Source organism: Manacus candei, unplaced genomic scaffold (genome assembly GCF_025592945.1).
Source record: "Manacus candei isolate 608988 ecotype Guabito, Panama unplaced genomic scaffold, ASM2559294v1 h1tg000003l, whole genome shotgun sequence".
NCBI lineage: Eukaryota > Metazoa > Chordata > Aves > Passeriformes > Pipridae > Manacus > Manacus candei.
The window spans coordinates 20,275,706-20,289,129 of record NW_026138051.1 but is presented as its reverse complement, the minus strand read 5'-3'; the positions used below and the strand labels follow the sequence as shown (position 1 = coordinate 20,289,129).

Here is a 13,424-nt window from a genome sequence, read left to right as displayed (position 1 = left end):
TCATTACCTATGGTCTCCTTGGCAGATGTTTGCAGCTCTGTGCTCTTGCATCCCCTGGGAATGCACATGGATCCCATGGTTGCAAAGAGTGATTCATGAGTTCCTGATGGAACACAGTTCTGTATCCTAAGCTCTGTGACAGTTTTGGATGTTGGTATTCTCTGTCCTTCCCTTTGAACTCCATTGTTTCTGAACGTGGTTCCACAGTGGGCTCATAGTGCACAGGCTGGCAGGTTCCTGCTCACAGTTTGTGCAGTGGAAGATGAGAAAATCTTACGTGGCAAACGTGGCTGGAATCAGCGTCCCTCCTGTAGGCCAGGGTGAGGTGTTGGTGTTTGCTGATATACCAGTAGTCCAGGAAGATGGAATATGAAGTCCTGCACTATCTGGAAGAGAGCCAGTGAAAGTCAGTTTTTCTTTTGCTGCAGAAATTTGGGCAGCATTCTGGTCCCAGCCCTCCAGAGTGCTGGGTGTCAGTCCCAGGAGAACCCACTGTGACCCTCGCTGTGTTTGTACTGCTGCTGGTCCCCTGGGTGGCTGTACTGCTCTGTACTGCTGGATTGCTGCTGCACTCAAGCAGAGTGATAAAAAATTCTTTCTGTAGCCAAGGTAACAACTCATTCTGTGCCCCTTATTTCAGGTGGGTGCTCTGTGCAAAGTGACGTGTCCCCCACCCTCATGGAAGTTTGGGTTTCTTCACAGCAGTTTTGCTGTCAGTGAACAGCAAAGATTGCTCTGGTTCAACCTCTTGGTGTCCTCTCTGTGGCTACATGGACAAGGCACACAGTACACATTCTCAAAAACCATCTTGTTTGTACCATTCTCCTGCTGGCTTGGGTTTGGTCCATCGGCTCCAGCAGCAGCTGGCCCAGGAAGGTTTCATCTCCTGTTGTGTGCTACCGGAATTTACCATGTTTCTTTTCCCACTGATCCATCCACTGTTGCCTGTGTCTAAGGGACATGGTCTGTTGGCTATGGAGGTATTTCCAGCGTCCAGCTACTGCTTTCAGCAGCAGGTAACATATTTCCAAATAACCCCATCTGCTTTGCTCATGCCCTGCTTTCCAGAGACTTTGCCATCTTTTTCTGCTGTTGTCTGAGAATGTTTCAAGGTTATGGAGCCTTTTTTTTGTTGGACACTTGGCCAAGACATTCTGTGAGGGAGGATAACTCTCATGTGATTCTTCCTGACATTGTCACCTGGTTGTTTCCTGCGTGATACACCTGCAAGCCCATCAGTAGTGCCAACTCAGCCCTCTGACAGCCAGGAGCTTGCTGATCAGCATTCACTGTGTTTATTGGTTGTTCCCAGATATTTCAAGCAAGGCTTCAGCATCTGTCTGGCCTTTGGAAATCGTGGTTGTCCACAGATCCCTGCAGGTTGGGACCACACCTTGTATCCCACTTGCTCTCTGGTCTCATACAGGTGGGTGGATTGGGCTGAGAGCTGCCAGTGGGAGCAGCTCCTTGAACCTGAACGTCCTTGTTGTCTTCCCACTGGCTGTGTGTCCTAGGAGTTTTCCAAGGGCTTTTGCAGTGTGAGCTGATCCAAGGTTTGTCCTTTCAAAGCAGTTGGTGACAGTTTGTTTGGGTGTGAAGATCCAGGTATTGGTGTGGCCATTGACATGACTGTGTTGAACTCTCTGTGTCAATGTGACTGTCACAAACTGGTCATTAATATAGTTCAGCTGTCAGGAGAGGAGTAGTGACACTGGTGGGATCCAGTGGCCAAGCTCAGCCCCTTCCCTGGCTGCCTAAAATCTACTGCCTCAGGCAGAATTCCCGAACACATTTCCATGAGCACCATGAGCACAGGTCTTCAGAGATCTGGGTTGTGAAGATGTGTAATTAACAAGGGCTGCATTCATCTGTGTAGGTGTTATTTCCACCAGTGGGGGTATCTTTAGGTCTTTCTTCCAAGCAGGAAACCTGCACTAAGATTTCTAAGGGCTGCATGGAGCATGCACCGTGGCAGGCAGCTCTCACTGCTGGCAAACATCTTGCAAAGCAACTTGTGTGGGATAATTTTAACAAAAGCTGTTTCTGAGCTTTACAGATAAATCTCTTTGGTTTAGATTTGGCCATCAGAGACAGCACTGGTCATTTCCTAACATCACCACTGGATTATTTCCTGGTGCCAGGAAGTGAGGAGTTTAATTAGATGAAATGGCCATGTCAACTATTTCAGGCTTCAATAAACTGAATGCTGAAATACCAGTTTGTATGCCACAGTTCCTGATCCAGAGCCTCTGGGAGAGCTCAGGATTCAGGTTTTCTTTGCAAAGCCGGGTAACTTTCAGCTGTTGGATTAATGTCAAAGTCTCCCAATGAATTTTCTGTCTGTGTCTCCTGAACCAGAGGGCGGGACATTGCCATGTGCCTGAGGACAAAGTGGTGGCTTCTCCGAAGAGACTGTTGATTGGATGCCCTAATGCAGAGTTGCCTTTTGGGAAGGCAGAAGGGAATACACTGAGCGGGAAGCAAGCACTGGCCTCACTGTGCCTTGCCCTATGTGTATAATAGGAGAGGAATGCATATTCCAGCATGCTGACCATAATTACCAAGAAATGAAGGCAATCCTGGATGATGGCAGCATTAAAAGATGTTGCCTTAAAGGCACAGGGTCCACTTTCCTCATCACCCTGAAGTAGAGAGAGTTTGACACAGAGATGCTTTAGATTTGCAAATCATGGTACTTAACATTCAGGCCTGTGACACACAGCATTAATTATGATCACAGCCTGTTACGTTGGGGATGCTGGAGGCACTGAGCAGAGGAGGATCTTCCCTTATCTGTTCTGGGTGAGTTTGGATTCCCCCAATGGGCTCCAGGGCGCTGTGGCATCGGACTGGGAATGACAGCATGAAGTGTGAAGGGTTAACTGAGTTTCTGCACCAAATTCCGCTTTTCCTTCCTCAATAGCCAAGCAGTCCTTGATGGGGTTCCGTGATTGGTGTTTTCTGACAGTGCAGAAAGATCAGTGACTGCATGAAACACATTTAGTTTTCATTTGTGCTTTTTATGTGTCTCTTGTAATCAAGAGGCAACGCAGGCTCCAGCTTGTGGTTTATTGCTATTGCTGTCTTCCCTTAAGCTCCCTGAGCAAAGCAGGTTGGATGAGAAGCAAAATGAGACCAGTTTAATAGCAGTAGCCAGACAACCAGCCAGAAATAGCTGTGCTACAGGAGATGGAGTAAATAAAATAATCCTGTCAGCCTCCATTGCAGTTCAGGTTTCCAAGTGGTAAGATAAAAGAGACATTGCTGAGCCCTTTTAGTGTAAGAAGGTCTAGTTCCCATATCACTTCTGCTGGAATCACTGAAGTAATCTCTGCACCAAAACAACGGCCCTGCTTTTATTACAGGCTAACCAGGTCTCACAGGACCAGCCCAAAATCTTGTTTGCAAACACAGAGCAGCCCTGGGACAATTCTTATTACTCTGAAGTGGTTTTCTGACCCACAAGGAGCACTCTTTGACTTCTGCAGCACCACCCATCCCTTCTCTTTTTCTCCCGGTAACAGAGATCTCCCCAAAATGCCCTGTTTTGGGTCAGGCCTGGGCCCAGCCTGCAGCAGAGTGGGCAAATGGGTCAGGCTCAGGAGAGCTGCTGAAACCAGCAGCTCAGGAGAGACTCAGTGCTGCCCTGGCAGGCAGGGCCTGCTGCTGCTGGACCTGGTGAGATTGCTGGTGATTCCTGGGGCTGTCCTGAGCAGGGCCAGGAGCTGGACCTTGATGATCCTGTGGGTCCCTTCCAACTCAAGATATTTTGTGATTCTATGAGATAGGCAGGGAGGTGACCAAAGAGAACACACTGGCTTGGTCACAGCCCCAGAACAAAGTGTGAAATGAAGTTTTTAGAGACCAATGTTTCCACAGCCCCACTGCCAGACCCCTGTGCTCATGCCCAGATGATCAGTCAGTGCTGTCTGCAGGCAAGAGGTTTTTGTGGGTCCTTAGAGCATAGCAGGGAAGTTGGATCCTCCTGTCCAGCAGAAAGCTGGACATCCTCCTATTTCCAGCAGAGAGCTGGACATGAAGGCAAGTCCAGCAATTGATGGGATATAGTTTAAAACCAGTTATGAAACAGTCCTTCAGCTTTCAGACAGGTGTGCTCAGGGAAAGAAAACATGCCTTTTGACAGCCCAGAGCCCGGAGTGCCCGGTGACCCTCGGGCAGGGCTGTGCAGGTGCCAGCCACGTGCCCTCGCACGGCTGCACAGGAGGGTTCGTGCTGAGGGGCTGCACTGACCTGAGCCAGCACCTGCCACACTTGCTGGTGATCCACTGGCTCCGAGGGAGCAGAGAGGGAAGAGTGGGAGCCAGAGGGATCCAGAGGAGACAGCGGGAGGAGGGCAAGGAAAGGCTTTAAGTTGTTAGTTGCTAATTCAGTGTTAAAATCCAAAAAGGGCTGAATTAAGAGTCCTTCACAGTCTGTGTTGCTTGGCTGGACAGGGATCAGGTGTCTCTCCTCCTGTGGTCATACAGATTTGCAGGATGCTCTGCAGTATACTCTGTGCCTAATTTTTCACTCCCATAATTGCAGTGGGTGTAAATTTGGTCCACAAACAAAACCTCCAGAGCTGAAAATCTACCCCTCTTCCTGCTGTGGCTTTTCATCAGCACAATTTGAAGCCCCTGAGAGCAAGTTGGAAAGACCAGAAGAGCCGAGTGACATGGGTGCAGAAGGGTTTCCCATCTCTTCCTGCTATTAGTTCTTTGGAAAGGCACTCACCCTCGCCCCATGGCTTCGCAGCCAAAGTGATTGGGCTCAGGGTGGAACAAGGCATCAAAATGCCACTGATGTTCCACTAAATACATGGAACCAAAACAGCATTTCCACATAAATGCTTTCAGCTCCAATCCTCCCCCTCTCGGATCCCACACTGCAGCTCCATGGAGCTGGCGAGGATGAATCAAACGTCTCTTCCCAAACTCAGGAGACAGACAGTGCTGAATAATTTGGCAGGAGTCTGTGGACCTCCTCAGCACGGCTGTCCTTGTGCAAGAGGAGTTATGTAAACTGAGAGAGGTTTAGGCTCCCCTGGGAGGCTCTTTGGCCCATCCCAGGAGGTTTGTTGGGGGTGGTGTTGGGGAGGTGGTGTTACATCCCCCTGTTCCTAATACAGTCCATCCCTCACCACATTTCAGGCTGTGCTGTGCAGGCCCCATCTCCCTGCTCCTACAGGCTGGCTCAGTCCCAGCTGCTGTGTCTGACAAACTGATACCAGGGCTCACAGCCTCTGGCCTCCAAACACTTAGCAGGGCTTAGATTTGTTTTCTGGTATCAAGAATATTTAGGACAAAACCATTCACAAGGGTTCATTGAGTCTTAGGTTCTCATTTGGACCGAGGAAGGGCCTGGTTGGATGATGCACTCACAGCTCTGGGCTGGTCGATGAGATCCGTGTGTCACTGCCCCATCTCAAACTCAGCCCACAGGAGGGTTAAGGTACATGAACAAATGATACAGAAAGCTGCCCCCTTGGTATTCATGAAAAGCAGGCTGGGCTGCTTTCATCAAAGGGTCTCTTTAAGGTAAATTAGATTTTAAAAATGTAGGCTCCAAATACTTTTTTAAAAAGCCAAAGGACGTTGAAAGCCCTTATGACTAAAGATACCCAAAGACATGGCGAAGTGGCAGTGTGCCATGCTCTCATTGCTTACGGCAGGCTGGGCAGAGTGAAGATAGAGAGCAAGAAGGCAGAAAAATCAGGACAAATTTCAAGAGCACATTAAAAAACCCTGCTCACTCCCTCTGCTCTACAGCCACTGCCCAGGCCAGCAAGAAATCATCAGAGAGGGGTCTGAGCCCCACACCTCAGTGCGAAAGGCAACTCAGCCTTTTCCAAACTTCTGCCTTTCCCAAATCGTGGGTTCATGTTTGGGTGCAGTTATTATGGACCCTGGCTTAGTCTTTGCCCAATTTCAGCATCAACCGTTCACTGTTCATCAACTCTTCCAGTGTCAGCTGTTCACCAAGAGGTGGCACTTGGCTGTAGTGGCATCTCTCCAGCCTCATCCTCAGCTGCCCATTCTCCAGTGGTCTCTCTGCCTCGCTGGGCTCTGCCAGCTCTGATCCCGAAGCGTGGATAAGGCTGAGCTGTTCTTACGTGGCTCTGAGCTGTTAGAGATCCACCATCAGAGGCTGCCAGTGTGCCTCTCACCAATTACTTACAGCTCCCTGTTGCTCTGTACAATAAGCAAATGTCATTATCCCCTGGTAGAGCTGGGGAAGGGCTGAGGGAGAAATGTCACTTCACCCCGAGGCCCCCAGCCAGCCCCTGCCAGCCCTGGGGGCTGCACTCACACAGCCTGGCTGATCCCTGTGCTCAGAGCACATCACCCCTCCCCAGGTCAGTTTGAACCTCCTTTGCCATTGGAATACACAGGGGTTTGGTAACCAGGAGGACCAATAACCTACATATGCAATGAGAACCTTGTCATGGATTATTCTGTGTTGGCATCTCCTCGCCTGTCAGCTCATAAGAGGGGTCTAATGACTCATGGCTGCAAATGGCTCTTCCTCCATTTGTGTTTCACAAATGATTTGTTTTACGCATGAGAAGTCGAGTGTGACCCAGCACAGAATAAACCACAGCCCTTGAAAAAATGCACCATCCTAAAATCACAGCCCTTGCTTAAGGCCTCCCCATCCACCCTTGCACCAAGCAATTAATAGGAGGAATGGATGCTGCACGCAGAGCTCGTGGGAACGAGTGACTGGGACCAGGGCAGGGCCTCACCTGTGCCCTCTGACGGGGTAATTTCCTCCTTATGTGCCCTGTGCTGCTTAAACCCTTGAATAGCTTTCAGTTCTGATGTCACATTGCATGAGTGACTGCAGGTTGCTCTCCTTGTGATGAATGTTCTTTCTCCTGCAGAGGTGTGACTCGTATGGGGTCTTGCACACCCACAGTGTGCAAAGGCTGTGCCTGGCTCGGGCAGCTGTGGCAGAAAAATGTGATGGACTAAAGCTAGAGAGCAGGAGGAAGCAGTACTGAAGACAAGTAGAAGTCAATGCAATAGTAAGAGCCACTGAACACTCTGATTTACGGGTGCAGTCCTTTCTGCAGGTACCTATATCCACTTCAATAAGTGTGTAATTCATTGTGGAAGCCACATCCCAGATTCAGATCTCCAAGTTTTCCAGCAGAGCTCAACCTTGGTTTCCTTCTGATGGTCACAAAGCAGATTTTTTTCTTCTGAAGTGACCTTCCCCCCTTCAGAGAGGGGCAGGGTGTGGGAGCAGGAGGGAATGACCCAGGCAGGTCCCACAGGCAGGTCCAGCCCCGAGCTCAGCACAAGCTGCTCGAGCTGCAAACACCAACACAGCCCTCGGAGAGCAGAACTGAGGGGGGGGGAGCTTACATAATGTGTCAGAACTTTGTTTTGTGCTCCCATCAAACACCACTTTTTTTGGCTTCATCTTTTCCTTGTGAATCCTTAGTACAAATTACGTGAACAGACTGCAGAGCATTATTCAGTAGAGCTTAATTAACCTCAGTGAGGGAAAGAAAAGGAAATCATAGAAGCTGTAGGGTAAAAACAGATCATATTTAGACAAATAAGTGCAAATGACCCAAATGCATCAATTGCCTTCAGAGCCAGGCAAGGCAGTCTGGATGCTCTGCAGAGACTGCGGCTCCTGCTGCCTTGGGGCTCTCCCACACCGCCCCTCCAGTCCGTGTAATCCCACCTGCTCTCACCCATCCCTCCTCCATCTGTCACCTTCCTCTCAGACACCATCAAAATGCAGAGCTGGGAAGGACCCCAAGAGATCAGCTATTCCCTTTGCAGGATTAAGTATACTCAGATCATCTCTGATGGATGTTTTTCTAACCTTCTTTTGAAAATCCCCCAGGAATGCCATCCCAAGACTTCCCTATTTTGTCTGTTCTAGAGTTTAACTACTCTTATAGCTAGAAAGATTTTTGTCCCAAGATTCTAATGCTGTTCTCCCTGGTGGTAAATTGAGCCAAATCACAATCAAAATGGAGAATAATTGATCACCAGGCTCCGTAGAAGAACAGCAGCTTTCACCTACTGGAATACTAACGGCACATTCCTTTTTAGTTATTAGTTATTATCTTTCTAGATTAAACAACTCCATTTCTGTGTCCTTTCCCCACTGAGGAGGTTTTGAGAGTCCTTTTTTTGGTCTTTTTTTGTCTTTTTATGTTTTCTTGCTCTTGCCTGATTTAACTACAAGAAATAATTTTGTGTGACATTCAGAACTGGGCAGTGTAAACCAGCCAGTCGTCATGCTGACTGAACTGTGGGCAGGATAACAGGCAACACCATACTAATACAGCCAGCATGTACATGAAGGTGGTACATTTTAGAGCTTAATTATTTCTTCTTAATATGTTATCCCTGGTATAATCAGGAGCAGGAGCAGCAGCCTGCCCAGCTGCCATTTCTATGCCCCACAAAGCCAGAGCTCCTTTCCACAGTGTGGCTGCTTCCATAGCAGATGAATCTCATTTTGTGTGTACTGTCTGCTCTGTTCTCCTGCCATGCAGCTCTTACACTGGGCTGGTTGAACGATCCATTTTGCTCCTCGGCCACACAGCTACTTTCCTTTATCTTCTGTTTGCTTGTTTGTCTCCACGGACGTGCTGGGAGAAAGGATAGTCCTGTGCTGGACAAAACAGTGTAGGGAGTACTGGGATCATTTCTCAGCACTGCTCCAGGTTCCTGGCTGCACATGGCAGAGAGCACACAAGCAGCATCACTTCATGGCCTGTGTGTTCCCTGAATTCCTATTCTCTATGTGTACATGCATAAAAAGCTCCTTAAAACAAGTCTTTGGCCTTGTTTGCTGTCTCTCACATAGCCCAGATGAATACCTAAATTTTATTGAACTCAATTACAGTGTAAGCCATTTGAAGAGGTTCATGGTTCACTAAGGAGCTAAGTAATATCTGTTATTCTTTAAGAGCTGTAGGAACATAAGTGGTAAAATATCCATGGATCAAATAATTATTATGCATCCCGTACTATGGGTATTAAAATTTAGTCAGTTGGGAAATAATATCCATTTATCGAGTGGCAAGAAGAAGGAGAAGTGATAATAGAAATGCCCAGATATTAAAAATTACATTATCCAGTTAGAGTTGTTAATCTGCTCTATGGACTGAACTTTCTGGAACCAGGTATGTACAAAGTATCTTCCCTGAGCAGGCATGTGCTGCTCACGGAGATGATTATGTGCTCCACCACTCAGGGAGAAGTAAAGGGTCTCTTATAAATTCAGGGTACCACTGCTGGAGTTTGTGGTCAGTGAGTGAGGAATGTCCTTCTTTTGTGGAAGTAGGAAGGAAATGTGCTGTGGGGTATCAGGAGGGTGATGGGAGAAGAGATGATCCATTTCTTCTAGAGTCATTATTGAGCCTTCTCCTCCAATGGCAGTAAAGTGGCAGACAGGAGCTTTGTGCTTGTTGTCTTTCCCTCCTTTCCCCTGTGCTTGCTCAGCGCTCAAGGGCAAACCATGGCGTTTCTTCCTCGTGTTCTCTGCAGGCTCAGCAGCTGAACTATTGCATTTCACCAACCATAATATTCTGTGGGGCCATTTTTTTTCCAGAAGCCCTTGCAGGATTCCGATATCTCCTCACTGCTCCTGCAGTACCTCCCAGGCAGCGCCGTTACCTTCACATCCAGTACTCAGCAGCACCTGCGGAGCTCAGGAGCCTTGGAGATGCTCTGCAAGAGCCTCAGCCTGGGAGAGGAAACATATGGAGCAGCTCAGGCAGACACCTCCAAACCCAGGGACTGTCCTCTGCGCAAAGCTATTAAAGCATTCACTTGGTATTAGCTGTTAAAAATAGCTCATAATGTTTTCTGAGTCAAAATCAGAGAGATAAAAGGGGAAAAATGTATTGAGTGTGTGTAGGGAAAAAGCCAACACACAGAGCCTGATGAGAAGGAAGATTGTGATTCTTTATTCTTGTAATACCTTCATGAACAAATCTACACAATCATGAGAGTTGCCTGGAAAAGTTCTGTGGATTCCTCTTCACCCATGCCATCACGAGCATGGTCTGTTCAGGTGGTGTTCTGCAAGTCCTCAGGATCAGTGGGAAGGAGAGTGGCTGTTGTACAGCTAATTTAAGGAGCACATCTTGGTTCCTGTGAGATTTGGGATCAAGTTTTTTTGAGAGTGTGGTGGAGATAAATGTTATTTCTACAGATGAGCCCCACACTCACATTAAACACAGTGTGTGGTATCGATTGGATTGATCAGGTCCTGTGTGATGCTTACAGCCTTTCCCAGGCACAGAGGGAAAGAAGCAATTTCCCAAGTTAGGACAAAACAGAAAAGATATTCTGTTGCCTATTCAGCCTGAAATACCCTTTTTGGTGTATTGGACAGCATCACTGCTCAGAGCCTGCACTAGAGGAAGGTGTTTCTACTAGAGATTTGTTAATGGAATTTCCCCCCTGCCCAGAACATTCCAGGGGAAGGAGTCAGGATCTAAAGCTTCTCGCCAGTGCCCTGTCTAATGAGAATTAATACTGTCTGGCAGATCCATGAGCAAGGTGCAAGTTTGCTAAATAAATTATGGTGTAGAGTTTATTTTTCAAGATTAATTTTTTTAAAGTTATACCTACTGCCTATCTTTAAAAAACCTCGCTGCTAAATATTATTTGAGTAAATAAATGCTGTACATTGATTTAATTTTTCTTCTTAAATGAATCCTTTGACATACATTCATCTTTATATTTATCTCAAAAATCCAAAGGTACTTAGGTTAAATTGATTTAATATACCTAAATATTGGCTTTTGAGAGTGGTTAGAGGAAGGAAATCTTGATTGTGTGTTGCTGAGTTTGGTGTTCTAAATATGTGTGCCTTGAAACTTGAATGACTTTGTGTGGTCATGACTATAGAATTAACATTTTTTTCTGAGGATCATCTTTTGTTATCTTCTCCTGTAAAGACATAGAGATGTGGGGCCAATTCTCCTCTTAAACTGGTATAAATCCAGAGTAGTTCTAGTAAAGGCAGTACAAAATTTACTTTTCCCTTCCCGACATAGAGAAATAAGCTGCTGCTCAACAAAAAGGAGTAACCAACTGAGGAAGGAGATGAACATGAACAGGTTTGGTTGAAAAGGTTATAAATATCAAGGAGGGAAAAAGAAAATATTAAGCTGGATCAAGAGGTTAAATTCAGGGTGTAATGAGACAGAGATAGGTTAGGAGTGCTTTGGCCTGAGGATCGGGGTGATTTCTCACCAGTGAGCTGTGTGCGAATGGGAAATGGGTTCCAAGGAGAAAGGGCTGAGACCTGTCTCCCCTGGCTCTGGGAATGTGTTTGGAAAACAGATCTGCACTACCCAGTCTGCACTACCAAACATGGCTGCATTCTGTTTGTACACCTGGCTCGCAGCACAGGAATTCCGTCAGGCCAGTGGCCTGTGTCTTATGGTTCTCGTCCCATGGAACAGAACCTCCCATCATGGGAAATGATGGAACCGTGTTTCCTACTCAGAGGCATTTCTTCATGGCCACAAGCTGAATTTTGCAGCACAAGGAGGTGTATTTTGTTCTTCTCTGCCTGTGATCTACCCTGTTTGCAAGAAATGTGTTCACAACAGGTGAGGCTTGAAGAACCTGGCCAGGTTGCACCATTATTTCTTTGTTTTCTTCAGCTCTCCCAGGAATTTCCTGCTGAGCTCAGGCTCAATGAGCATCCTACAATCAACCCTTTCTCCTTTTGTCTCTGTAGGATCTGATAAGAAGAGATATTCTGTATTACAAAGGGCGCATAGACATGGATAAATATGAAGTGATGGATATAGACGATGGGAGAGATGATGACTTCAATGTCAGCATGAAGAATGCCTTCAAACTTCATAACAAGGAGACTGAGGAAATGCACTTATTCTTTGCCAAGAAACTGGAGGAGAAGTTACGATGGCTTAGAGCTTTCAGAGAAGAAAGGAAGATGGTAAAAGAAGATGAAAAGATAGGTGAGGAATATGGAAATGAATCTGAAAGGAGATTGTTGGTAATGTTTAACTTAGCCCCAGTGGGTGGAGAAGCTGACATTTTTATGTAGTAGAATTACAGTTCAGTCTTACTGAAATGTCCTTGGTTGCTCTCATAGTCATAAACAGGTCTCTTTCCAATTCAGCTACTGTTATTTTTGGCCCTCAATAAATAAATTGAGGTCCAGCTTCAAGCCTGGACCGCCATAAGTATATGGGAGAAGGAAGTCTTTGGCCATCTGACTTCAGTGTCTCCTGGCTGCACCATTCTGCTCTGATTATATCTCGTGCAGTGTGGGGGGGGCAGCAGAGTCAGTGACTTCCCAGCCGTGCCCTCCCCTCTCATCAGCCCGTCCATTGACTGTAACCAGTGACAGTTCAGGCTCAGTTTGGTGCTCAGCTGTAAAGCACTGGGCATATTTATGCTACTGTATAAATAATAATGGGTCTAATATTACTTTTCATACAGCCCCTGCACAAGTGAGATTATAAAGAGGCCTGTCCTTCAAGGAAAAACTGCTTTTCAGTAGAACACACCCATACCCTCAGTTCACTGGGCCATCCTTGCCCGCTTGGGGCCTTCTGTGTTTGCCCAACAGTGCAGGGCATCCCCCCACCCCCAAAAAAACCCCCAAGGCTTTGTAAGCAACCTTCTGAATTGTGTTTGCCGTGTTCCCTTTTCCAGGCTTTGAAATTTCTGAAAATCAAAAGCGGCAAGCGGCAATGACAGTAAAGAAAGTCAGTAAGCAAAAAGGTAACCGGCAACATGCTCTGTGCCTGGTGATGTGAGGGTGGAGCGGGCTGGGCTGAATCCTGCTGGGTTAGGATCCAGAGTCCCCTTGAACTTCCCTCTCCCCTGCTCTTTTTTTATAAAATACCGTTTGTGCTTTGTATCCTTTCTTAATGTATCTGTGGGCCAAATTAATCTCTGGTCGAATGTGCTTGAAGCCAGTGGAATGGCACCAGAGATGAATTTGATCTCGTGTCTCCAGTCTGATGTCCAGAAGCTGTCCCTGGGGGCAGAAATCTATCTCAGTTGTTTTATCTCAGGCGGAAATGGGAGTGAGTGCGGAGGTGTGTAGAGGTTCTGCTAATTCCCAAAGTCTCTCATTAAGCAAAAAAAGAAGGATGACTAAAATGCTGGAACTGGGGAGGGAGCTACCCCTTTCCTGCTTCTGGAAAGGGGACACTCTTGTTTCCTGGGGCTGCCTGTAACTTTTTAAGGACAGCACAGTAGTATCAGCTTTAGGAAATAAAGTGTTTTAGTAAAGACATTATATTTCTTGAGTGTCAGATTCATTTCCCCACCCAGGCAGGGTACAACCAACTAATCAATGCCATGCCAGGTATTAGGCAGAATCACAACTGGCAAAGGCCAGCGTTTATTATCTCTGGCAATAACTCTTGCAGCTACAGGTTTGGAAATACT

General features: G+C 46.9%; 1 protein-coding gene across 15 annotated transcripts in view; it reads left to right on the top strand.

Annotated features, from left to right (window-relative positions):
• The window catches only part of ARHGEF9 (Cdc42 guanine nucleotide exchange factor 9), a 206,395-nt gene that overhangs the window by 179,304 nt on the left and 13,667 nt on the right, over positions 1-13,424 (top strand). For all 15 annotated transcript variants that reach the window (XM_051790131.1, XM_051790127.1, XM_051790130.1 and 12 more), the window contains 2 exons: positions 11,734-11,977; positions 12,681-12,749. In XM_051790131.1, the coding sequence (XP_051646091.1) occupies positions 11,734-11,977; positions 12,681-12,749 (313 nt within the window). The remainder of the gene's footprint in view (positions 1-11,733; positions 11,978-12,680; positions 12,750-13,424) is intronic.